The sequence below is a fragment of the Tinamus guttatus genome, unplaced genomic scaffold, assembly GCF_059628265.1.
Source record: "Tinamus guttatus ecotype Peru unplaced genomic scaffold, ASM5962826v1 Tinamus_guttatus_pri_ptg000007l, whole genome shotgun sequence".
NCBI lineage: Eukaryota > Metazoa > Chordata > Aves > Tinamiformes > Tinamidae > Tinamus > Tinamus guttatus.
In genome coordinates, this window is record NW_028288541.1 from 1,645,671 (window position 1) to 1,671,135 (window position 25,465).

Genomic DNA, 25,465 nt, shown 5'->3' on the forward strand with positions numbered 1-25,465 from the left:
ATTTGTTCCAGTGCTCAGCCCTCACAGTAAAGAGGTTTTTCTTATGTTCAGACCAAATTTCCTTTTCAACTGCAGCGGACTGAATTAGATCCTTTTCACAGGGCAGCTGCAAAAGCCTAGGAATGATCTACTTGCACTCAGAAATCTACCTCAGAGACTACCAGCCAACAGGAATTGTTGCCTCCAAGGGATCCAACCTGGGATCTTTGCCATGTCATCCATAGCTCCTCTGGGGAGGGCAGCACTGATCTCCAGCCTGTTTGGAAAACAATGAGAAGAGGGGAGCACATCATGGGAGATGTGCTTCATGACAGGATGGCTCCTCTCTGCGAATCAAGAACATGCCACTCGAGACTCCAGACCCCTTTTTAAAAACACAGCAAGCTTTCTGGTTGGACACAGGGCAACATCAGGCAGAAGCCAAGACAGCCTCAAGGCAAGGTCAGAGCCCAGGTCTGAAATAAAACTCCACAGGCTGTTACAGTAAATGACTTTTATTTAAAAAAATGAAATAACCGTGAACATATTAACAGGCCTGCAGGTGGCACTACAGTACAGCTGGATATAAGGTAGATATATTTCCCCATGTACCCAGACAATGAAATCCATCGGTGCTGACATTAGTAAATTCTGAATACGGTTCTATCAAGCAGGAACGTTTTACTTAAAATAGCTCTGGACAAAGTTGATACTGAAAATTAAATTTTCCTTCACTTTTGAAAAGGATACAGGTCTTGAACTAGCACTGGCATTGGGTGAACTATTGCCTGTGGTTACCAGTGCAGGGAGAGATGCACAACATCTCCACATGAGAACAGAGTTCATATTCCTTCTTCCTTCTCGTTTTAAGGAAGCTGGGAGGGACAGGGTAGAAAAGAGGGGCAAGGAATATGGGCAAGGGAGGTGGGGTGTCAAATTCTATTCTCTCTCCTTTGGCTGCTTTTGTGCTATTTTGGACTGCTTTCTAAAAATCACTTCTTGATTTTATTGAAAGGAAGACTAAATGTAATGCGCCTTTCCTTGGAAATCCAGGAACAGTTGTGGTATTTCAAAAATACTAAAAATATCTACTTTCATGAAATATTAACTGTTTCACTACAAACCTAGTTTTTCACTAAATACACAATTCTCCTATTTCAGGAGTCTCCTGGGGGGGAAGGAAAAAAAAAGTGGGTTCTCCCTTTATTTCTGCAACTCTACAGTGTATAGAGAAATGGCTACAAGAAGGGGAGTGCAGAGAATAGCTTTATCATTTTCCTTGGCCCGTATTTCACATGGGAACATTGCTTAAATTTCTGCAATTTGGCTACTGCTGGTCACACTCCTTCAGCAGCTATCAACTAATCTGCAGTAGGACAACCCACCTCCAGCGTATTCCTTCTAACTCTGTGGAGACTAACTAGGCATGAGGAAAAAAAAACATCCACACTCTTTATACCATTTCTAATCAAATTATGCAGGAACACCTTGCAGTTTCCTCATTATTCCAATTTGCAAAAGGCCACAGGAAAGGGACATGGCACCTCTCATTAGAATCTGGAATTCTACATGTAACAGTGCGACCTTCCTCTAGGCCTTCAGTGTTGAGGCAGCATAAAAAACAGTGGCTGAAGAGTGGGCGTAATACTGACCACACCAGCTCTTAGTGAGAAGCCTCTGCTCCTGCAGAGGCAGTCATGTGCAGTCCCTGTATATACTGTGAGCAAAAGGCTTACTTCACAGGGGATTTGGAATTAGCAACTCCTACGATCTAGCTAGTTTGGATTCATGAGCTTTCAGTGTGCCAACAGCATCTTTCACTGCATGGTAGATAATGTTCTTCACCTGGAACAAGAAAAAAAAAAATCAGCACCTCCAGACTAATGAGAAAAGTCTTCCATAGCTTGCATAACAATCAGTGTTGGTAGTTAAATTCATAATAGCTGGGAAGTATATATGAAGAGTAAAGTCACTTTTCTGTGAGCGCCTAGGAAAAAGTACACTATTAAGTCATTGATACAGATTTACTTTGAAAGAATGTGTGATGAGTTAGTGGCTCAGATTCATATGAATCTGGCTCCCAGGAGGAGAAAGAAAATAATACAGTTTAACCCTAAGTTGAAAGAATGCAATAAATTATCATGTTGTCTTCCTGTGCAGTCTAAAGACTCCAATTTGTGCAAGTTTTGTTTATAGTAAATTTTTGTTGACTTCTCTGAAAGAATTAATATGGCAAATTCTTACATTCTTAGGTGATATACTTAAGGATGGTTACACTGAATAAAAACTTGCTTGCAAGAAAAGCCATCTTTGCAGATGTCCATCCCTCCATTTTACATGCATATAGTTACTAATACACAAAAAAAAACGCTGCAGGAGAGTTTGCAAACTAAACAGCTATTAACTCTTTAGAAGCATATATAGGTGAAATCAAGATCTCTTTCAGTCTTCTCTCTGTAGAACTTACTCCCTTGGATACAATGCACTTCTGCTCAGTGCACAATATGTTCTCTACATAAATATTTGTTTAAGCAATTTTATTTCCTCAAACTAAAACAAATTATTTAAGTTTTTGTTATGTGGAATTAATCAAAATTTAAATATGCAAGCCTTGATCTCCAGAGCAATTCTCCTTTACGCAACTCATGAAGAAACAAATATAAATGACCTCAGTGAAATAAGATTCTCTTCAAAACAAAGCTTTTAAAAAATTATTTTAATATGGATCTTTTTGTCTGCTGTGCTTTACTCACATTTAGGACTTGATCATTCATAAGCTATTTAATACTGATACATGTGTTAGTTCAGAGAGAAACTTCTCTGGAAAGCCAGAAAACAATACTAATTTTTGTTTACCTAATATTGTAGATGTAAATGTATTATTTTTCAAAGTATTTATCAAATGAGATAAACCTTTAAATTTTCTTGTAAATCACAAGACAGAACCAACCTGTCAAAACACAGGGTATATTTAATGACTACCCTCAAAATAGTTACCTGCAGTTTATCCTCATGGTTTGTATGAGTATTAGACAGATGCCTGAACTCCTGGGTCAGACGGAAGCAATGCTTCACATGCTCTGGAGATACAAAATCTTCTGCCACTTTGATGCAGCTGTACAAATTATGGACCTAAAAAAAAAACACCCATAGAAAATGATAAATACATCAAGACAGAGTGAACCATACAAAGCGTGTGTGTGTGTGTGCATAGAAATGAAGCCTATTTAATTTCACACACAGTTGTGTGCCACATCTGTTCTCTGTACTTTTCAGTTATTCTATTCCCTAGGCTGAAGTTTCACAAGTAGGAATGTTTCATCACTATTTAATCTAAATATTATTTTTCTTATTTCTATCAAATTACACATTATTCAGATTTTTATATAATTTTCACTAACATAAGGATTAACAGCCAAATCCAAATAGTTCCTATAAGAATTGTCCTCACAGTAAAAGGAACCAAGGTCAGCAATGAACTAATAGTTATCTGGGAGTCTCAGTTCTACTGTGCTCTAGCTTTAATTCTACTTGTCAATATGGCCTGTAAGTAGCACACTTACCTGATGGGGAGCACCTGCAGGAATGAACACGGCATCTCCTAGGAACTGCACTATTGCCCAACCTTGAACACCATACTCATCATAGAGTCGCTTACGTAAGGTCTGGTCCAGATACCAGCTTTGGTCATGAATGGGGTCATGATCCGGGGGATTTTCTTGGCCTTGTTCTTCTCCTACCTAGTGCCAGGATATGGAGAAAAAAAAAGACACGTTATATTGCTGGCCCACAAAATGTGGTGTGCCAAACCACATAACAAGGTTAACTTTAAACTATTTCAAAGTGTAACACTACTTTCATTAAGATGATTCAGATCTTAACGAGTAACATCAGCATGATCAGCATGAGTAACATGAAGCAGATCAGGCACAAAAGCTTGGGAGAAAAAATTACCTCTAATGTCCTCAAGGAGAGCATGGAAATACCTATGCACTTGATGACCACAGCAATCTGTATCATTTAGCTGCTAAAAATAAGCTCATCAGAGAATGTGTTAGGTCCAATCTTCCTTCATCATAAACATACCTTCCGGAGAAGTTCCCGTATCTTTTCAGCATCCTTGGCAGCATAGATGTGCCACAATGCTCCAGGTTTTTCTTTTCCTTCATGGATTCGCTGTTTTGTTACATCATCAGCATCTCCCTCATCAATTGTTTTCAGGACCTCTGAAAGAAGATCCACATGAAAACAGTATGACTACATAGCTTCTGATTTTTGATATACAGAACAGGAATGACCCTTTTGATGCACTAAATCCAGTCATACATCTATTGCAACTGCTCTATCTTACAACAATCTTAAGTGTATCAACCTTCATCTTAACAAAATTCAAGAACTGTGTCAATTAACAGTTAATCAACACTCCTCCCCCTGCCCCGAACCACACTGAACTAATGCAGTTATTCAAATATCATGAGGGGGAAGAATAATATCAGAGTTTTCTGAACCTTCTTGAAGATGTATCCAATTTACAGCAAAATGCCACTGCTTCCACTATAGGGAACCAATGAAACATTGCCACACTTCAAATATGCACTGTAGACATAACCCAAATATCAGAGGCGGCTTGTTTTATTTCATAGTTATGACACTTGACATCTTGGATACATGCTTCTTCCTAACACATATCACTAATTTTCAGAAAAAACAGCTTTCCTCAAACATTACCATCATCATGGGTCCCTTCCCCAATGGGAATGCCCACATACACCATGACATTAACAGCATCAGACACATCCAAGTGCAGGTTGGTAGTTCCAACTCGTCTATCTTCTGCAGTAATCAAGCCTATTAAAAGGAGAAAAAAAATGCATATTATAACAAAACTCTCACAAAAGTGACCTCTCTGAAAAAAGTAGTTTTTCCTCTAGAATGCTACTTCTATTTAAAGACAAATGTAGAAACCAATGTTAGAGAGTAGCTGCAATAGTTCAGGTTTCACTGTATTTGGCATATGCAAAAAAGTTTAGGTTAATTACTGACTTAAGGTGAGAGTCCTTACAACTCCAGCTTCAAAAGTGTGCTTTGCCAGATGCAGTAGGATATAATGAAAGATGAGTCACTCTTAAGCGTTTGCCACAAAGTATGCTAGAATACATGATTCTATCAAAGGCCGTTGCTATGGTAAATAACTTGATACTGCTGACAGCATGTCCTAGGCAAGTATGCTACATGGACTATTGATTACAGTCAAGAACATGCAACAGCATTGCAAATGCTTGCAATATGATATGGAGTCACACAAAAACATCAACATCTACAACTATTAGGAAAACCATTTTCACATACCATAGGCATTGTACATTTTAGGGCCCAGGTCAGGACGGACAAAGTAGCTTGGCAGCCTAGAAGCCAAATTCAGTCTGCCATCCCTCTTAGTATACTCAGGAAGGGGAAGATTTTCCATCAAGTCCTCAAATCTAGAGAAGAACAAAAAATCACATTTTCTTCAGCTTCATTTTCGGTATGCCTGTATCTCTAAGCTGATTACAGCCTACGCAGATACAGTCCTGCGTGCACTGTTATTAAGCCTTACTTACCTTGTGGGCATCATATCCCGAAAGTCCTCCCCTGGAGGCCAATCCTTTAGCTTTAGTACCATTGGCTGACCGTCATCTGACCTGAGCCGTTCTGCAAGAAACAAATCAAGATTATGCATATCCCATCATTTATTACAACCCATTACCTTGTTTATGCCATAAATTATTTGTAGCAATAGCTCTTTTCCATAAGACAGCAAAACAGATACTGTTATTTTTTCTTTGGGCTCCCAAACATTACAATACCTGACCAAATAAGAGTGTAACATTAGATACAGAGTAGTATCACTGCCTACAGCAGATATTTAGAAGATCCTGCATAACTGCCAAATCTTAGAGAGTTTTAACTCCAAAACCAAAATTTTCTAGAACATTCTGCTTTACCTCTTTCAGTATAAAAGAAATTTGCATTTCATTTCATAGAATCATAGAATGAATCATAGAATGCTTAAGGTTGGAAGGGACCTCTAGAGATCATCTAGTCCAACCCCCCTGCACACGAAGGGTCACCTAGAGCACGTGGCACAGGACTGCATCCAAGCGGGTTTTGAAGATCTCCAGAGAAGGAGACTCCACAACCTCTCTGGGCAGCCTGTGCCAGTGCTCTGGCACCCTCACTGTTAAAAAATTTTCCTTAAGATCCTGTGGAACTTTTGGTACTTCAGTTTGTGGCCATTTCCTCTAGTTCTGTCGGTGGCCACCACTGAAAAGAGGCCAGCACCATCCTCCTCACTGCCTCCCTTGAGGTACTTGTAGACACTGATCAGGTCCCCTCTCAGCCATCTCTTCTCCAGGCTGAACAGGCCCAGCTCCCTCAGCCTCTCCTCATAGGGCAGATGTTCCAGGCCCCTGATCATCCTTGTAGCCCTGCGCTGGACTCTCTCCAGCAGCTCCACATCCCTCTTGTACTGTGGAGCCCAGAACTGGACACAATACTCCAGATGCGGCCTCAGCAGAGCTGAGTAGAGGGGCAGGATCACCTCCCTCGACCTGCTAGAGATGCTCTTCTTAATGCACCCCAGGATTCCATTGGCCTTCTTGGCCACGAGGGCACACTGCTGCCTCATGGTCAACTTGTCGTCCACCACGACACCCAGGTCTCTCTCTGCAGAGCTGCTCTCCAGCAGGTCGGTCCCCAGCCTGTACTGGTGTCTGGGGTTATTCCTCTCCAGGTGCAGGACCTTGCACTTGGCCTTGTTGAATTGCATGAGGTTTTTCACCGCCCAGTTGTCCAGGTCCCTCTGGATGGCAGCGCAGCCCTCTGAGGTATCAGCTGCTCCTCCCAGTTTCGTGTCATCAGCAAACTTGCTGAGGGAGCACTCTGTGCCTTCATCCAGGTCATTGATGAATAAATTGAACACGACTGGACCGAGGACTGACCCCTGAGTGACCCCGCTACCTAGAGGCCTCCAACTAGACTCTGCACCGCTGATCACCACCCTCTGAGCTCTGCCATCCAGCCAGTTCCTAATCCACCTCACTGTGCACTCATCTATCCCACACTTCTGGAGCTTGCCCAGGAGGATGTTGTGAGGGACGGTGTCAAAAGTCAAGATAGACGACATCCACTGCTCTCTCCTCATCTATCCAGGTGGTCATTCCATCACAGAAGGCTATCAGGTTAGTCAGGCAAGATTTCCCCTTGGTGAACCCATGCTGACTACTCTTGAGCACCTCCTTGTCCTCCACGTGCCTGGAGACAACGGCCAGTATGAGCCGTTCCATCACTTTTCCGGGGACGGAGGTGAGTCTCACTGGCCTGTAGTTGCCTGCGTCCTCCTTCTTGCCTTTTTTGAAGACTGGCGTGACATTGGCTTTCTTCCAGTCCTCTGGCACCTCCCCTGTTCTCCAGGATCTTTCAAAGACGATGGAGCGCGGTTTAGCTATGACATCCACCAGCTCACGCAGCACTCTGGGGTGCATCCCATCAGGGCCCATGGATTTGTGGGTATCAAGTTTCCTTAGGTGCTCTCTGACCCAATCTTCCTCTACCCAGGGCAAGGCTTCCTCTCTCTAGGCTTCTTCTCTTATCCATTTCAAGAATGGTGCTTCTATTAAATGCTATCAGCTAATATTTTGAGATCGACTTAAATCTAGTGTCTTGTAAGACAAGAAACGACAATATACCACACTTAAAAAGCTAAAGGACAAAAGGAGCTTACCAAGGGGCCCTACCATCAGAACACTTTCCTCCTAATTCACAGAGTAGGATATTTGAGAATTGCTGAAGATGACTGAATTGTAACATAGGCCATTTTGATTAAAGAGGAATGCTGAAGGAAGATTGGAATCATTCAGACAGGCTGACCACATCTTAAGATAAATCACGTCTGTTAGTTTTCTTTAAAACACAAACTTCATCTAAGAAGTCGTTTTGAAGAACGTGGCGGGAAAAGGCTTCTGGTTTTCAAAATTCTTCCTTGCAGGAGGCAAACTGGAAGGATGCCAAATTCAAACTTCTTCAAGAGTCTTACCCTGAGACCTGACTGTTAGCACAGAAAGAAGACATTTCAAATGTCATAGCAAAGGTTTTCTTGACTGGGTGTATGATATGACAGATTGACCATAATATAAACTGCTGTTTTGCCTCAAATGTTAGAATGGCTAAGAAAACTTCCAAAAGTGAGTAAACGCAACCTTGGGAAACTGACAACATTTATAGGGAAATAAAGTTCACAGCTCTACCAGATACTTCACAGTTCTACATGAAGCCATCATTTAGAAAACAAAAAGAACCACCGCCTGACACCCCCACATCTCTTCTCCCCCAAAAGGAAAACCCTTCACCACACCAAAAATTATCAGCTGAGCAAGAAGCAACTAGTTGTATCTAAGAATGTGTAACATTCCTGCTGGCAGCACCTAATGAGAACACATATCTAAAACTAGGACTTTAGGACTTGTGAGTCATTCCTGCAGCACATATCAAGAAGATATGGAAAACATTCCTGGGTTACAGTATTAAAAACAATTTGGTTCAAATTAAATGGAAGAAAGAATTGCAGCTATGTAGAACAAAATGACTCATTTAAAGGAAATGAGTTTTTATAAACTAAGAATTTTACACTGGCAAGTGAACTGGAATCAGGTCCTCAAGGACTTAAAATCTTGAATATGAGAAGTTCTGAAACCTCTTTGAATTCAAAATCATGCACCTTTGATCCAAACACGGAGAAGCATCTTTTAGGAAGGTAGTCAGAAAAGACAGAGTGAACAGCTACTTGAAGGAGAGCATAATGTTCTCACAAATTACATGAAACAGCATAAAAAACAGAAAACTGATTAGCAAAAGAAAGCAGGTTTAAGAATCAAGATGAAGAACTGCAAGAAATCTAGATAAAACTCAAATATATTTAAAGCAAACAGCACAATATTAAAATCAACTAAAATAAATGAAGTATCAGATAGCAGGATCATCTCTATACCATCTGCAAAGTAAGCTGTTCTGCTTCTCTTCAATAACTGAGTCTGAAAATAAAAACAGCAACATATTTGAGAAATCTAAAATTGACCTAATGCAGAGAAGCTAGTCACCATATAATTTCTAATCCATTTCCACATAAATTCACATATGAAATCTCTGACTGGTGGTGAATACTGATCTTCTGAACTGGGAATTGGCTGAATACTAATTACAACGTATTTAAAAGACACTAGCAAATACAGTCACGCTTTCCAGTGTAGATCACTAACATTTCTTATATGAAGGATGGTAAAGACACTATCTAGAAGGCAGGCAACAGTGCAATTTGCTGAAAGGGAAGCATCTGGACAGAGAAAAGCTACATATAATGTTTCTTGAAGATAACTTCATTCACATCATTTTACTATTTTCATGAACGACCTTAGCACAAGAGTAAAGTTTCCCAATCACTGTCAACACAGTCAATACCATTATATCCTTCTAGGTCATTTAATTCTCAGTAGTAACAGGAATAGAATTCAATTTAACAGCACAAAGTACAAGATTTAATTTAAATTGTTCATTACGCACAGATGGGAACTCTGTAATTGAAAAATGGCAAGGGGAACACAAATGTATCTCGATCCACAAATATATGAAATATATAACCCTATTTGCTATTTAAAAAAAAAAACCCAACCAACAACAAAAAAACCCACGTTCCACTGAATTGTCCATTTGTCAACTATTTGTGCTAAAAAATATAGAGAACCATTTTACAGACATACTTTTAGAATAAGCATCATCTCAATGAACCATTACAATTCTCTAACATTTATAAATCTTAGATCTGCAATAAAAACAATTTATAAACTCAAGTTTATTTAGTTGGCATATTCCACCGAATCTTAGTTTCCACAAACTTCAACCTGATTTAGTTTTTTGAGTTCCCTTTAGTTTTACAATAAAGCTTGATACTGAAAGGAGAGTAAGGGTAGTCAAATGCCACACTGACTTAGTAATGGTTACTGATTCTGATTATCATTTTTACTGAGAAACATTCAAAGTAGTAGTTTCCCATGATATGGATTATCTCCTGATACATGAAAACAGCACATGAAACACGCTGTAATACAGCCAAGATTTTGTATTTTGAAATACTTTGGCAGCCCAGCCTTAATCTTCACCAGTAAAATGTTTTATAGGGTGTCCTACACCTAAGGGGCAATGGCTTCTTTGCACAAGACTGATAGCTATCAGGAACTTTTTTTTTTCCCTCTGTCCTTCAATAAAATAGGAGGAAAAACAGAAGGCAATCAATGTAACAAGACACTGCTCAACCAAACTAGACAGCCATTAGGTATTACTTACTAGATATTATCTCAAAGCCATCCCAGAAGTCACGCACTTTCACATCTGAAATTATGGCACAGTTCCTGCAGTTCACCAAATCTACATCTTGATCTCCAAATTCCAAGCTGAAAGCTTCTGGTTTCCAGAGCTCTGGCTTCAACTTCTTATGAACACCAGATACCAGCACAGGCTGAGAATACAAAGAACAAATGCTTACTCCACCATAATCAAGTTTCCTACGTATGCAACCACAGTTTAAGAGCTGAAACTCCTTGCTACCATCACATCAAAAACACTAGAAATTATTTTCCCACATGTCCAGTTTCCGTATATCAGAAAAATAATTGGAGTCAAAGCAACCTCCAGTTTTAAGACTATGTGCAGCTACCTTACTCTAATATATCAGTTGTTTGCTGATGGAGTGTTTGAGAAAACTACCAAGGGATACTTACCAGAAGCTTCCAAGTGTTCTTAGCCATGACAAGAAAATTACACCTGACTGACACCATGGGGGTGCAAAAGAATGATCAGAAGTCCTTCATGAGTAAGAGGAATGCAACAAGTTCAAAACAGGAGGAATCCCTGCACATTGCAAAAAAAATTCAGGAGGACAAGATAACTTTAATTAGGGGGAAAGCTGACAATAGCAGTAGCAAGCTAGGTTTCCAGTCAGACAAGTGAGAATGTGCTGCACGGTAATCTCTGCTACCGGCTAAGACCTGGCTAGAGGAGTACTGACTCCAGCAGGAACAGGAACTAGAAACTCTATGGATGGTGGTGACACATTCCTCTATGCAGTTCTCATGGCCATGTGCTAATCATGCTTGTGATGATCTTGCTGAGGCTAGGGGCCTCAGAGAATGCACAGTACCGAGTGACAGGTTAAAGTTGACTGAAAAATACTCTGCCCTCTGTGGAAATAGATCCTGAGTTTCAGAAGAGAAATATGTAGTGTAATCTGTTCTTTCCTCACAGCTGAGAAGCCAACAACAAGTGCAAGACAGCACTCCAAAAAAAGGCAAGGAATGGGAGTTCCAAGAGCATTAGCACAATAATAGAAGATAGAGAACAAGGACTTTTTCCAGAAAAGATGATGAGGGACAGAGCTGTCTAACTCCAGTGGTCATGGTTCTCAGTAGTCAGCGTGGGTAGCAGCTCCAGAGGTAGCTGAAGAATCAAGTCCCAAGGACACAGCAAAAGGTGCTCATCAGTTTCTTAAGCTTTAGCCTATCTAACCAATCCTTATGGCTCTCTAAAGAGGACTAACAGCTAGAGCACTATGGACTGAGATCTGGAAAGGAGATTATGCTGGCAGCAGGTCTAAGGCCTGTTCTTCTGGACTGAAGATTTAACTGGTGGATGACTGCACAGAAAATTCAGGAGAGTGCTCAAGTGCATGTAACATGAAGACTGAAGCAATACTTGGGTTCATATAAGTCTCAGAATGAGACACTGCATAAAGAACATCCAAAAATTTCTCTACAGATTGCTCCATTCAGTACTTGTATTCTTGTATGTACTGCAACTGGAAGGAATGGACCTTTCTCTGAGGCTGTAGAGCATCAAGTACAGGAGATGTTAGGATGCATGCATGAATCATGGTTGATTCACAAATGGAACCTACTTCTCCCCATGGCTGAGCAGGTTCAGCACAAATCACACGACAACTAAAAAGACTGTCACAATATATATCCTCACACTAAAAAGCTGAGTAAAGGTCAGTGTGCAAGTGCACACAGGCTTGAGTACTGATTCACAGTGGAGTCAGTACACAGAGTTCCTCTGTCCCTCCCAGTTTATAGTGCTAAAGTTGAAATCTTTGTGCACCATACGTTCTTAAGACCAACCGGCTAAAGTTTGAATGGACATGTTCCTAAAGGAGGATGGGTTACAATTTCAAAGATATTTATAGCAGTAAGACTTGGCTGTTTTTCATAACTCACCTGGCCTTGTTTCCAGCACTCCCTAAAGATCTTCCAGTTGTTTTTGTTACTAGGATCATGAAGACAAAGGAGTCTACCATCACACAGCCAAGAGTGGGAGGTGTGTGGATCCAGCACATTTAGTCCCATTACCATTTCCTTCACCTCTCTCTGCGTTTCAGCCAAATTACTAGTTCGTTTTGCAGGATCAGATGTTTTCTTATTTTCCACGACAGAAGCAATGATATGGTCTAAGAAATTAGGCAGGCTTGCTTTGCCTTTGGCCCCCTGGAAAATGTAAATCAGTATGTACGTTTAGTTTTGCAAGAGTATACATATTAATGCATATTTGTTCCCATCCATCTTTCAGTCAAGAACATTTTGCCATCAAAAAAACAACAGTACACAAATCAGTACAGCAAGGGGCATGTATTCAACAAAAACAATCATGCTCCTTTTTTTTATAATGAGAAAACAAATAAACTGCTGCAGGTCACCTAGACAAAATACTGCAACTGTCTGAGTAGAATACGAACATGATCCAACCTCTACTACCTTAACGATACAAATGGTTTACATTTTTCTGAATTTCATTAATGTCTCTTCTCTACATCCTCGTATTTACTGCAAAAGTTAACTCAATTCTGGCACAGGTAAGCTAAGGAACATTAGCATATTTATATCTAACATTTGAGAATAAAATATAATTAACAATTTTGATGAAAAGTGTTAGATGATGAGATTCTTTTCCAAATAAATTCAAAATGACTTACTGTCGAAGCTGCAGAAAAGACTGGAGGAAAGGGGATTCCTGTGTCTAATGGGACCTGAGGAAGCTTTCCTGGCCCAGTGTGTAGCAGATCTCTAAGGCTGGAGCCTTCAGTCTTGTTGCTAGATGTCACTGGACCCAACAATAAGCTATTAAACAACTTTGGGGTTAGTGGGGAAACCTTTGTGCTGGAGTTGAAGGAATCCAATCCAAAGGGTGAATGGGACTCTTTATTAAGCACTGACCTCAGCGATCCTGTTTCTGCAAGAAAAATATCAAGATAAGTTGAAAAAAAAGCATGCTCAAATGATCAAAGTTCTGTAAAATAGTTTGTTCTTACATTAAATATGATACTGATAGCACCTTGTGGTAAATATAAGTTATCCCAACAGTAAATGGGACATCTCAAAGAGAACCACAAACACAACATATACTACAGATACATTTTATCCTTAGTATGCTGTTAAAGTTTTTTAATTATTTTTTAAAGTACAGCAGATTATCTGAATTGTAGTGTTTGACACACAAACAAGTGTTTGATGTCTGAGCGTTTCAAACATTTCTTTCACTGAATTAATGTTATAGTACAAAATATTTCAGATGGTTTAAATGAAATAAAAAATAAAATGGCTACACCCTGTAACATTAGTGAAAGTTATGAACACTTAGACTGGCATGTAAAAGAGTTTCTGATAGATACAAATTAGACAGGAATAAATGCTATTATATCCGTGCTGCCTCTGACAACATAACATCATATTCTGCAAACAGTTGTTTCATACTGGGAGTGACTTTCTCAATCTAAGTACTAAGAAGTTCTAAGCTTTCATTTGATTCTCCAAGCAGACTCTAATCTCCAAATTCTGAGGAAATGCACTCTTCACATTTTCACGCAGAACAGCTTTATTAACTTCTTTAGTTCATAAGCAATTGAAATGAGTATTTACTATTATACAGCAGGACACTAGCTGCTTATTACTTTGGAAATAATATAAAAATAGGTACTAAAATAAGCTGGAAGTGGTAAGACCCTGTTCTGATCTTCAGTTGTATGCTATTTCATCATCTTTCTGGTACTCCATATATTTAAGCCTATTAAAAAACAAGTTTGGAAGAGGCAAAAGAAAAGACAATGTGTTTTTCTATTTAAGGTTAGACACTCACCAAATATAGCAACCAAGCAGCAGAAAGCAGGTCGTCTGCTTACCTTTTGTCTCTTCTTTTGCTTTTTGTGTTGCTAAGTCTGCAAGCCAGTGCAAGGCTGATGATGGGGTTGTTTCTGGACAAAGGGGTCTGTTAGTCTTTGTTTCACCAGTGTTACTGGCTGGTAATGTCTCTGTTTTTGCAGACTCTTCTATCCTACCATCAGTTGCTTCAGATTTTGAAACAGTGTCCGTTTCGAGCTGCCCCACTCCTGTTGTCCCTGCTCCAGTGGAAAAGGTGCTCTCACTTCCAGAGACTGACGCACTAGGATTTATACTTGGAAGCTAAAACAAAAATACAAGCATCTGTTAAATGCTGAATAAAGAGAAGAGATGAACTAGAGAATACGTTATCCCGTATTTCCATCTCCTTTAAATTCACAGAGGAGTCCCTTGTGCTTATGTATCATGACAGTGCAGGAACTTATAATCTGTATACCTCAAACCACCCATTATAGGGTTATTATTTACCATGCACTGCTTTGTCATTTCTTAAGACAAATACAGGCTTTTCATTTCCTTTGTATAGGAATCTTAGTTTTGTTTTTGCCTTCTTCAAAAAAAAATTGTGAGCAGCAACATGTCAGCTTAACAATCATGAACCACATTGAAGTAGTGGCAGAAATAACAAGCTACTATCAAAGTACTTTGTTTTAAGCTACGTCATAGATATGAATGGTTTTATACCCAAAAATCTACATAAGGAAAAGATTCAGCCCAAATATCTCCTAAAAAGTAACAATTACATTACACAGTCCTGAAAATTTCCCACTGCTAGCCAAAAATGTCCCAAAAGATCTTTGCTAAGCCAAAATACTTAGCAATACATACTGACAAAATAAAGTCTGTGCTTTATGATAGATTAATATAAAAAATCTTACATTTTAAAGAGATAATGAAATACTATGTCAAACAAGGGAATACCTGTGATATTCCATTAGTGACAGCAGGTCTCAGCACTGATTTGTTCTGACGGTTAATACAAGGACAGTTAGCTTTAATACCCCATTTGCCACGTGCTGCATGAACCATGTCTCCAATATTGTAGAGGGCTAGAAATAAAGATAAAAATCTTTAACAACACATGTAAAGAAATCTAAAATAAGGTCTTATTTATTATACACAGATTTTTTTTTTCTAATTATTACTGCTAACTATTTTTGAGTCCTATAACACCACACATTTATCTCCAAATAGTGCAAAACTGCACAGTAGCTTTTAGGATCGACTGTGAGAACTCCCACCACTGACCAATTATTTTCCCTTCTACAGGAAAATAAAATGATCCTTCTCAAATGAACTTAATGAACTCTATTAAAAACAGAGCAAAAGCAGTCATTGCTGATATGAAAAGAGTAGGTCACCTTGAATTGGCAGCTGAAGCTCATGAGGGCTACTCGCCCTTCAACCCTTCTGATGTAGCAAAGGGAACCCTCCTCTGCTTTCTCTTCCACAGGAATGACAAATAAAACAACAACTAGAACATCAACCATGGTATTATTTTTTTCATTTGCTTTCTCAAAACTGGGAAGAACTTCAGAATTCGTCCCTTCAGGTTTCAAGCGTTACCTGTGCCAGGAATGATCTGTGTTGGCATAAGATTCTCTGGTTCATGAGACTGTCCCTTTGCACATTTCAGCCAGGAGAAAACCTCTTCATCACCAATCTCCTCTGTCTCTGGAATAAAGACATTAAATTTTGTATGAAAGTCACTAAAGATTTACAATTCTGAATAATGCTTTCAACATTTTTTCTTCAGGTCATCAGATGAATTTACTCCTACTTTGGCAAGTTCTGAAATAAACTACAAACAGATACCATCGCAACAGGATCTAAAGCAATTTCCTTGCTGTTCCAGATTATGAACTACCTTAATTATTTTCCCTTCATCCTGGTAACTCCTGGTTTTCTACTACCCCAAAACTTAGCTTTTAACTCCTGTTAAGATCATAGTCTCATTATCTTATTCGTTTCCTGAATTATAGAATAACATTAGCTTAACTTGTCATCATCTTCCAGGCTGTTTCACAAGAGTATCTGCAGATCAGTTTAAGGAAGAAGCAACTAAACTCTCCTGTAATCAGCTCTACTTACAAAGCCAAAGAAAAGCGTATCTTTGGGATCATTTAGAACAGGTAAGGTATCACTCACTCATAACCTCTTGCCAAAAATGGAACTACACGACAGTCTGCCACAGCACACAGCCTTTGTCTGTTGATGTTACAGTTTTAATATACAAATTTTAACTACATAGATAAAATACAGTTATCTAAGGAGCAGAAAAAAGGAACAGCAACAGTAAGACAGTGCTGACAAACTACATAACTACCCATCTCCCATGCTAATACTCTAATTCTCCTACAAAACTTTAGCAATTTCCCAGAAACTATCACCACTGAAAGCTAGCTGCTTCAAAGATTAGAGAGCAACCCCAATACTCACCACTACGTGGACGATTCTTTCTCAGCCGATAACAGTCCAGACAGACTCCAAAGCCACACTTGCGACAAACCCAATGAATATTAAAAAGTGTTGTCTCACATACATCACACATTTCCCTCACGCCACGTACTGCCCTCTTCCATGCCACTTTCTCTACAAATAGGAAGAACAAGAAAAATTACTGCTACTGCATTGTAACAACACTTATGAAAAAAAAAATCACAGAAACATGGCTGTCTGGAGGGGAAACAGAAATAGGCTTTTTACAACAAAAGACACATTCCTTGAGTTGCTTGTCTTGTGACACTACCAATCACCATTTCAAAGAGAGGGTGGTAAAGTCAACTCCTAAAATACCAAGACAAGACATGGGACACCTAACTATTATGTTGTAAGTGAATTTTAAGGAGTACTTAAGGAAACTACAATAAAATCATAAAACTTCTGCTAGTTCTATGTGCAGATATAGCAGATGTACAAAACTACAAAGCATGAGTATTTGGTTTTATTAATGAGCGCCCTGCCAATGCTATGAATTCCAAACTCTTAACATAACAGGCGTGGAAGTGGAAGCCCTCCCCAGCTGGCTGCCCTTGTGCATTCCAGAAGGTAAGGAGGGAGGGGAAAAAAAATCAGATAATCAGAGCCATTGTGTGATAGGCTGGACTGGCTACCTGGAGAAAATTTGTTCCAAACCCACTTCCCTTGTAGTGGCAACACTGTCAACTAGTTGCTCAGCTGAGTCCTTGCAGGCTGAAAGCAGGCTCTGTTCCCTCCCTAGAAAATCCTGTGTTTTTGACGTGATGTCCCTGGAGCATAACAGGACAGGAATATATAAGAAAAACTGCCCATTAAAGCAAAGCTGGCCAGTGTGATAAGTGTTCTGGACTCATTTCTATTTTCTTAGGAGCTTGAGTCAGCCAATTTCTGTATTTTGTTATAGAAAAAATAAATTAATGATGTCTGACAAATTTATCATTAGCTCCTTTAGTAGAAATGTTGCACTGAGATACCCCAAATGCCGGCCCCACAGTTACGCATACTCTAATGAAGAAAAATGAAGAAAACATATCCTTCTCTTTGTGGGGAGGGGGGAAAAAAAAACAGCTTACGATGTGGCTCCACCATCATCATTGCCTCCTTCTCCGACATAACAAGCTGGCAGAACTGGTCCCCAACGTTAGCCAGGATGTATTTTGAAGTCTCCAGATCAATCCCCTCTGCAGGAGAGGAAGAAGGAATCCACAGACTCATGGCATCAGGGTCACTCTGCTGTGGGTTCAAGAATCCCTCTACTCGCAGGATACCTTTCCGGGTAAATACCAGTCTGCCAAAAAGTCAAAATAAAGTAATGAACACGCTGTTCAACAGTCTTTAACTAATGATGTCATATATCAGGGTAAAAAAAAAAAAAAAAAAGCTTGAGTTGTAGAGCTCTATTCTATAGCCAATACAATTAGTACAGAAAGCCAAAAAAGCAGAATAAAAGGCAATGGCAAACAAAACTGTAAGAATGAACACCCAGGTCCCAGCAAGCATTACTGGGTAATCCCACAGACAGGAAGTTGCTATAGTTTGGTAAACCTTTTTTTTTTTTTTTTTTCTTTTAATACACTATTAACAACATAAGATGATAAAATTCAATTTATTTGGTCTACTAAACCACACTGTTCATATACTCGGGCACAGTTCATTCTCTATTTTAGCTCAGAAGATCACCCCCAGGTTTTGGGAACTACACATTTCACTTCTTGCTAATGCTGCTGGCATGCAACTGTTAGAACAGTTCATGCTACAAAACATACAAATTTTTATCATATCTAGTGTTCTAGCTACTGCTTTCCCCCACTCAACTGTTTTATCAGTAGGTGTTGACTATCCTGGTGTTTGTGTAGGAAGAGGTGTAACAACACAGGTTACCAGACCCTGAATGTCTATTGCCACTATTAAAATTAACTTTGTTTTCCAACAACAGCAATCTTCTCTGCAATACCAGATTATTTTTAATAGCAAGCTCAGATGGGGAAGCAGTTAAAATTTTTAGTGTGTGCAATCAATCTGGTAAAGATTCACTTCCCCCTTTATGTGTCAAAAAGCGAGTCAGCACCTTTTTTTCACATGATGCATTGCACTTGTTAGACTAGGTAGATAAAGAACAGAAAAACAGATATAGAGGAACAGAACTGGTCAAAGAACTTTATGGCTTATATGCACCACAGGGAGGAATGACAATAGCATTCTATTCCTAGAAATCAGTTCTACAGCCCAATTTCAAAACTTAGCCAAACATTAGCCTCATGCTGGCAATGTTTAGTTTCTTGGTAACTGAATTAGATTTATTTTGTTCTGAGTTTCCTATGTAGAAGGGAGAGAACAGTTACTGCAGTAAAAACTGCTGCCCAGCAGTAGAGTTCTACTCAATAAAGCAATTCAATCTCCTTAGAGACCTGGAGGTTCCCTTAGTGTCCACACAGCTGTGTCTCCCAGTAGGAGCTCTTTCCCCACCTCTGCCACCCAGCGAGTAGTCAGTAGTCAGTAGATTACTGGTCACTCTAGTCAGATGATGGAAGATGGAAGACACTCAAGAGCTTCATTATTATACCAAAGAATGAAATAAATAAAACAGTTTGTGTTTGGAGAAGGTTCAAGCTCCGCACATGAACTACATACGAAGGAAGGAAGGATTTGAGCACCTCCGGAAATGGAAGAAGCGACAGGCCACAGTTGAGTCATCCTGCTCTTGTTCCTTAAACTTGCGGTACCGCTCCAGACGGCACTCCCGGCACTTGTGCAGATGTGGGGCTACATTGATGCAAGAGCCATCCTGAAGGAAAGGCTCTCCTGACTGCTTAAGCTTCCTCACCTTGCTCATATCTTTTAACACAGACTGACCAACTAGGTGGGATAAGACAGAAGAAAGAACCCATTAGTTAGCTGGCCTCCAAAATTATTTTCAAAGATCTTTTAAAAATATATTCCCATTAAAGTCACACCCATATCAGCCCATTAAGATCATGCACTTGCAGAAACATTTTTACCAGTCTGCCACATGCCACTGAAACAATGGTTATTTTAGAGAAAAAAGCTTTGTAAAATGAAGGGTCATCTGATTAAATTAGGGCTATATTAAAAGGTATGGAATAGTTGTTTCTTCTCAGTCTCCGCATGGGAGTCAGATACACTGGACATCACCTACAACCCACTCGCATCAGGTCAGTGACCAGTAACCTTTAATTAACACTTGGACAGCAGTAAACTTAACAAACCCACAAGAAAATTCCTACATTTTCAAGTCCATCACATACCAGCTCTGTCCTGAAATACACGCGCATACACAGAAGTTGTATTATGTAGTTTCCCATAGAGAAAGTTATCATCCAAGGATCCCATCCCTCCTTGTTTCCAAGACACCTGCCATTGAAGCCACTACCTTTTAAAGGAGCCGTGCGAGGTCGCCCCTTTGGAGCTTGCTTCCCTTTCCCTTTTCCCAGCAGCAGTTCAGCATTGTGTTCTGCATTGGGGCCTAGCTTTGCCATCAAATGTTCTGGGATTCCCTTCATACAAGCCTTGGCCTGGAGCTGCTCTTCAGAGTCACTCAAATCCGACAGGTCACTATTGGTACTAGAGTCTGAGTCCTGTTTGGATGTCAAGCTCCGCTCATCTAGAGAGAACCTTTTCACAGCTTCAAATGGTGCTTTGTTCTCCTGTGGAAACTCTGTCTGTGAAGAGAAAAAGCCAGATGGGTGCCTGCCAAACACATTGGAAAAAGTTTTTAAAAGAGGATTGTCCTGCTGCCCAGGCCCAACAGACGGCTTTTCTTCTGTTGGGCTGGAGGAAAGCGTAGGCATCTCGATAGGCTGTGTCAGGCTGCTGGTCGGTGAGTTGGAACGGCCGTTCCCCACAGTGGAAGGGCTCTGAATACCAGCAGCAATCGCTGAACCTGGAGTACTGGAGAGCATCTTTGAGGAATCAGTCGTTATAAACAGTGTTTTCTTCTTAGTTAGAGAACAGTCTGCAGAGGTGAGTGATTCTGGCCAGCCAGAAGTGGCCTTAGGACCCGCAGGTGTAGAAGGAGTAGAAACCCCTGTCTGAGATGAAGATGCAAAGCTGCTGAAAGGATTAAGTTCTGCTTTCTCAGCAAATGCCAGGAAAGGATTTGAGGGTTCCTCTCGGGATAGCTTCGGGGGCTGTAAAAACAGGTTTTCATGATTATCTGGGGGCCGAGTATTCAAAAGGCTTCGGGGAAAGGCGGGAGTGAGGGTTGGCATAGATTCCGCAGGCAGCTTCCGCTCCACAGAACTGCCAGACTGGGTTCCAGCTTTAGTGTCCGTTGAAAGAACAACTTTACCTTTACAGATCCCAGGACCCACATTCTCTGTACACTGCTTGAATGGATCCCGACTAGAGGCATCTTCAGCCAAACTCTCTGAAATGGCTGTGAAGTAGTTACTGGAAGGTAGATTTTGGGACATGCATTGAAAAAACAAGTTCTTGGACAGATCAGAATCTTTCTGAGTCTCTTGTCCAGTGCTACAACCAAAGGCAAATCCAGAAGGCTTGCTCTCTGGAGTCACCACTCCATTTGATTGGCTTCTTCCACTCCCAAAGCTCGAGGATTGGGAAGCGCTTGGGAGAGAGACTCCAAACCCAGAAGAAGCCAAAAGCGAGTTTCGGGAATTCTGAAACAAAATTAAAAAGCAACGGCCAATGTAAAGATTCTTCTTTGGATTCAACAACACTCTGGTTCAGCTAATTACACAATAACATTACTAGTCCACCTGTAACAGAAACTCAGCAGAAATATTTACACTAACTTCCTGTAAAGTTTCTGTTAATTAATTTCTTCAACTGACAAGCTATCAAACTAGTAAGTAACAATGTCTCTTACATATTGAAGACACATGCAGAAGATGAACATTTGATGCCTTATCACATTTGAGAGCAAATATGCACTGTAAGACAAGACAGTCTCATAAATATGTCAGTGATTTAAAGTACTGATTGCTTTAATTCAAATCAACAAGAAAGGAACCTTAATTCAAACTACTTTTCAAAAACCTCCCTTCTTTTCCTCCTCCCCCAGCATCACTCTGATTATCTTCTCTTACCTAGTGAGCATACTTAGGGAAATCAACTTAGCTTGTAAAGGTAATTAAATAAAGAAAAGGACTTAAAGCACTTAGCAAACAGACTGCTCCTGAGCAACACAAACCACATCTGCTGACAGGTTGATGCCTATGAAGAGGTGCCTTTGAGGGGATTACTCAGAAGAGATTAAGCACAAAAGTCTTAATTGCTACGCTCTTTAAATATGGAAGAATTTTCTTATTTTCAGGTTTTCACTAGATCCATCACTGCAACAATGACAAAGTGGATAGTCTGAAACCAACTGTGAACTATCTTCATTTTCTTTTTAAATAAAACTCTTCATCACTGCCACTGCCGCTTCCCCAACTGTGGAAAAATACCACTTCAAATGGTGCTAGTTTCTGTATCAGTGGTCTACCTGCAAATTCTGAGACCAGAGTATTAATAATGATTTAAAATAAATTGACTTTATCAAAGTCTCTCAGCACACCTAAGGAGTTCTTAGTTAGCACCACAAATAAAAATAATTTTGACCATTCACATATATAATATGTAACTGCTCTCTACACTCTGGTTCTTTCTGCAGTCTCAGTAACAGAAAGCTCTCTCGCTTTCCGCAGTTTTATTTTTCCTTTCAATATTACTATCTAGTAATTTTTTCTCCCCAAAGGTAAACCTCTCACTTTCTCCCCTTTCCATTAGGCAAATGCAAAAGACAATGATGTGGAGTCTCCTTCTCCAGAAATATGCAAAATCCATCTGGACATGATTCCTCAAGTTTTCTTTTTTTTTTCTTTTAAAAAAAACCTTATGTGTACAATTTGTTGCATATTCTTATGCTTATCTCTTGAGATAATGTACGAAATATTAAGTTCATTATCTTCCATGTGACACTACCAAATTAATTACATTAATGCAGTGCTTAGTTACTTTAAGGCTGCACTGTGCAATAAATTGTATTTCTCAAATTAAGGCTCAATAAAGATAAGAGTGATAAAAAGCTGTCTTAGAATTCCTTTGTCAAAACAGCATCCTTTTCTCTCACATTCTTCTTTGCATCAGGTAATGGAAGGGCTCTTTTCTCAGTGGGGTGAGAAGGAAGAGATTCATGAGAGAAACAGTTTTCTCAGTCCTGTTAACACACTTTTCTAATAGCAATATAATCACAAAAGATATGTTGCAAATATGTATTTTTTCTGCCCTGTATGCTGGACTGTGAGTTACTCACCTCTCCCTGAGTTTGTGATCGGCTAGTTTTCAATTTCTCCTGCCCTGTAACTGCTGACATGCTGGTATCAGAGATCCTCACAGTTGTCAGCGTTGAAGAAGTCGTCGTAACTGCTGTTGCAGAAGTCATTGTGCTTTGGCTGACCTGTTCCAGTGATTTTCCTGCGTCTTTACATGCAGATCCAACTAACAGTGCTGGCCCAGCCACAGAGGAAAATGGAGTGAAGGATATTGGTGCATCTCCACCAATTGGCTCATCTTGGACTACTAGTGTTCTGCCATTCTCTTTGGTGTAAGTTGCAAAGCGAATATTGCGATTAATCTGAGGAATGAACGAAGGCAATTGTTTGGCCCTTGGATCCAGTCCTTTTTCACTATTGGAGCCTCCTTTCCAAGGACCTCTGCTTGCCTCGCCTCCGTCACTACTATTGCTATCTGTCTCACCCTTCTCCTTTAGCTTCTTCATTGCAGGATCACATCCAGAATCTGAAGCATTTTTCCTCCTTCGTCCATCCTTTCCCTCCAGACTCTCTTTCTTCTTTTTCCCTTTGGATGATTTAGCTGCCTTGAGAGCCCCTCCCTACAAAAGACAAAGCCATGCAATTACTATATAGAACGGACACGTATATCTCATTCTCATTTCAAATAACATTTTATTTGTTAGCACAATTAACAAACTGCTCTAAGCTTAGAAACATTTCTTTTAAACACAATTTGACAGATTTAACATGCCAGGACAGTATCTCCATAATGAGCTATTGAGATGAGCTATTTTGCTACAGCACATACCTTATCATAGCAGATTTTTGGAAACATGCAGCCATATTTCAAAGTAGTGCTTGCTGACGTATGAAAACTATTTGCACATTACTTATTGTACAAGTCTAACCACCACAGTTCTTTAGAACTGCACATTTTTGGTCCACTAGCCAGAATCTCCACTATTTGGCTGCAGACAATAGTATATGTTCTAGGCTAAGGCAAAGAAAAAAAAAAAAAGAGAAGAGAGAGAGAGGTCATTAAGACCTCTCTTAAAATGCCACTAGTATACAGCCTGCCTCAGGGAAGCTGAACAGCATCTTTTAGAAAGGCCTTCTTTTTAAAAAGGCCTTCTAAAGGACAGCATCCTTTAGAAAGGATGAGTGGAGAAGCACAGAACGATGGTGCTGTAACAAGAATGAAACACCCTTATCAGAGCACTGTCTTTTGAAATGGAGCACAACTTTGAATACCAAAAATCCACCAAGATCTAGGCAAAACTTAGTAAGATAATGCTCAACTAGCAGTAAAAATAGATTATTTAAAGAAACCTATAGCCATCTGTCACAGTGACAAAGAAAATTTTCCGTTTTCAAATTCAGTCAATGAACACAGCATGAGTTTTCAGTTGTTCCCATCTAAAACATTTGACCTTTATGAAGTTCCACCATGTATATACAGAGACTTGAATTGTTGGAGCACCTCATTTGGAGAAGAGTTATCCATCACAACATGTATCAGTCGAGGATCCACTGACTTTATTTCACCACTCTGATTTTTATGCAGATTGGCATTAAGGAGGAAAGAAAGAAAGAAAGAAAAAGTTTCAGTCAGCATGTAGAGTATCAACAGAAACCTTAAGCACAAGGTTACCCTGTCACCCCTCTACCGTTTGGCTTTTTTCCTCTGCTCTCTGTAAAGCCTTTCAATTTATCAAGTTTAATTATTAATCCTTCTGCACCTTCTCTATTTCAGTAGCTTTCAGATTTGATACCATCTGTTGTTTTATCATACATTTGTACTGTATTTATCTTTAAAGGTATTCATTGTATTAAACACAATTCTCCTCATTCCATGTCATTTGAGTTGTGTGAGCTTTCTGCATATTCACACTGCTGGATGTGGAAAATATTGCTGAAAGGAAATGCATCAGATCATGTTAACTCTCCCCACTAGTGTCCACCCAAAAGTAAGATTAGAAACTAATGCTACAGCCCTCATCATGGATATTCAAGGCAGATAATTAAAAATCACTTCTAAAAAAGTGGTCTCAAATTGTTAGGTACTTGAATGCAGCAAGGAGCAATGAACAACCAGTTTTTATGGCTGTGCATGGATGCTACCTTTTTTATTTCAGACGGTAAATTGAGTGCTTCCTGACATGCCTATGCTGGGAGCACATATTCCACAACATCAGTGCCAGGCTCTCCAGAATGTCAGGCTGACTTAACAGTACTTTATACACGCAGTGCACTCGTTCTGCACATGCACTCTACGGACATAGAAAAAGGCTTTGGTGGAACAACCCCCAGTTCCTTCCCCTGCCCCGACAGGGCACTGCTGCTGCCGCAGTAATGTACACCTCACCCCACCAGACAATTCCAAGTTGTCTCCCAAATCAAGAGCAGGTTGCTGGTTAAAACTATCAGACTCCACAGAACCCCATTAAGCAAACCAAATGACTCTCATACTGCACAGATATTCTGTGCTATTTACCATGC

At 39.8% G+C, this 25,465-nt stretch overlaps 1 protein-coding gene across 3 annotated transcripts in view; it reads right to left on the reverse strand.

Moving 5' to 3' along the window:
* Window positions 1–478: 478 nt before the first annotated feature.
* Window positions 479–25,465, reverse strand: part of KDM3B (lysine demethylase 3B) — a 42,055-nt gene continuing 17,068 nt past the window's right edge. For 2 of the 3 annotated variants that reach the window (XM_088521616.1, XM_088521622.1), the window contains 19 exons: window positions 24,447–24,515; window positions 22,987–23,565; window positions 20,101–21,349; window positions 19,364–19,565; window positions 17,783–17,997; window positions 16,671–16,823; window positions 15,798–15,905; window positions 15,153–15,280; window positions 14,234–14,513; window positions 13,031–13,287; window positions 12,279–12,545; window positions 10,354–10,525; window positions 5,580–5,670; window positions 5,329–5,459; window positions 4,708–4,827; window positions 4,066–4,205; window positions 3,543–3,719; window positions 2,977–3,111; window positions 479–1,824 (listed from right to left, as the gene is read on the reverse strand). In XM_088521616.1, coding sequence (XP_088377742.1) covers window positions 1,744–1,824; window positions 2,977–3,111; window positions 3,543–3,719; window positions 4,066–4,205; window positions 4,708–4,827; window positions 5,329–5,459; window positions 5,580–5,670; window positions 10,354–10,525; window positions 12,279–12,545; window positions 13,031–13,287; window positions 14,234–14,513; window positions 15,153–15,280; window positions 15,798–15,905; window positions 16,671–16,823; window positions 17,783–17,997; window positions 19,364–19,565; window positions 20,101–21,349; window positions 22,987–23,565; window positions 24,447–24,515 — 4,554 coding nt within the window. In that variant the 3' untranslated portion in view covers window positions 479–1,743. Of the gene's footprint in view, window positions 1,825–2,976; window positions 3,112–3,542; window positions 3,720–4,065; window positions 4,206–4,707; window positions 4,828–5,328; window positions 5,460–5,579; window positions 5,671–10,353; window positions 10,526–12,278; window positions 12,546–13,030; window positions 13,288–14,233; window positions 14,514–15,152; window positions 15,281–15,797; window positions 15,906–16,670; window positions 16,824–17,782; window positions 17,998–19,363; window positions 19,566–20,100; window positions 21,350–22,986; window positions 23,566–24,355; window positions 24,516–25,465 lie in introns of those variants that run through there. The other variant, XM_088521630.1, reaches the window with a different exon arrangement.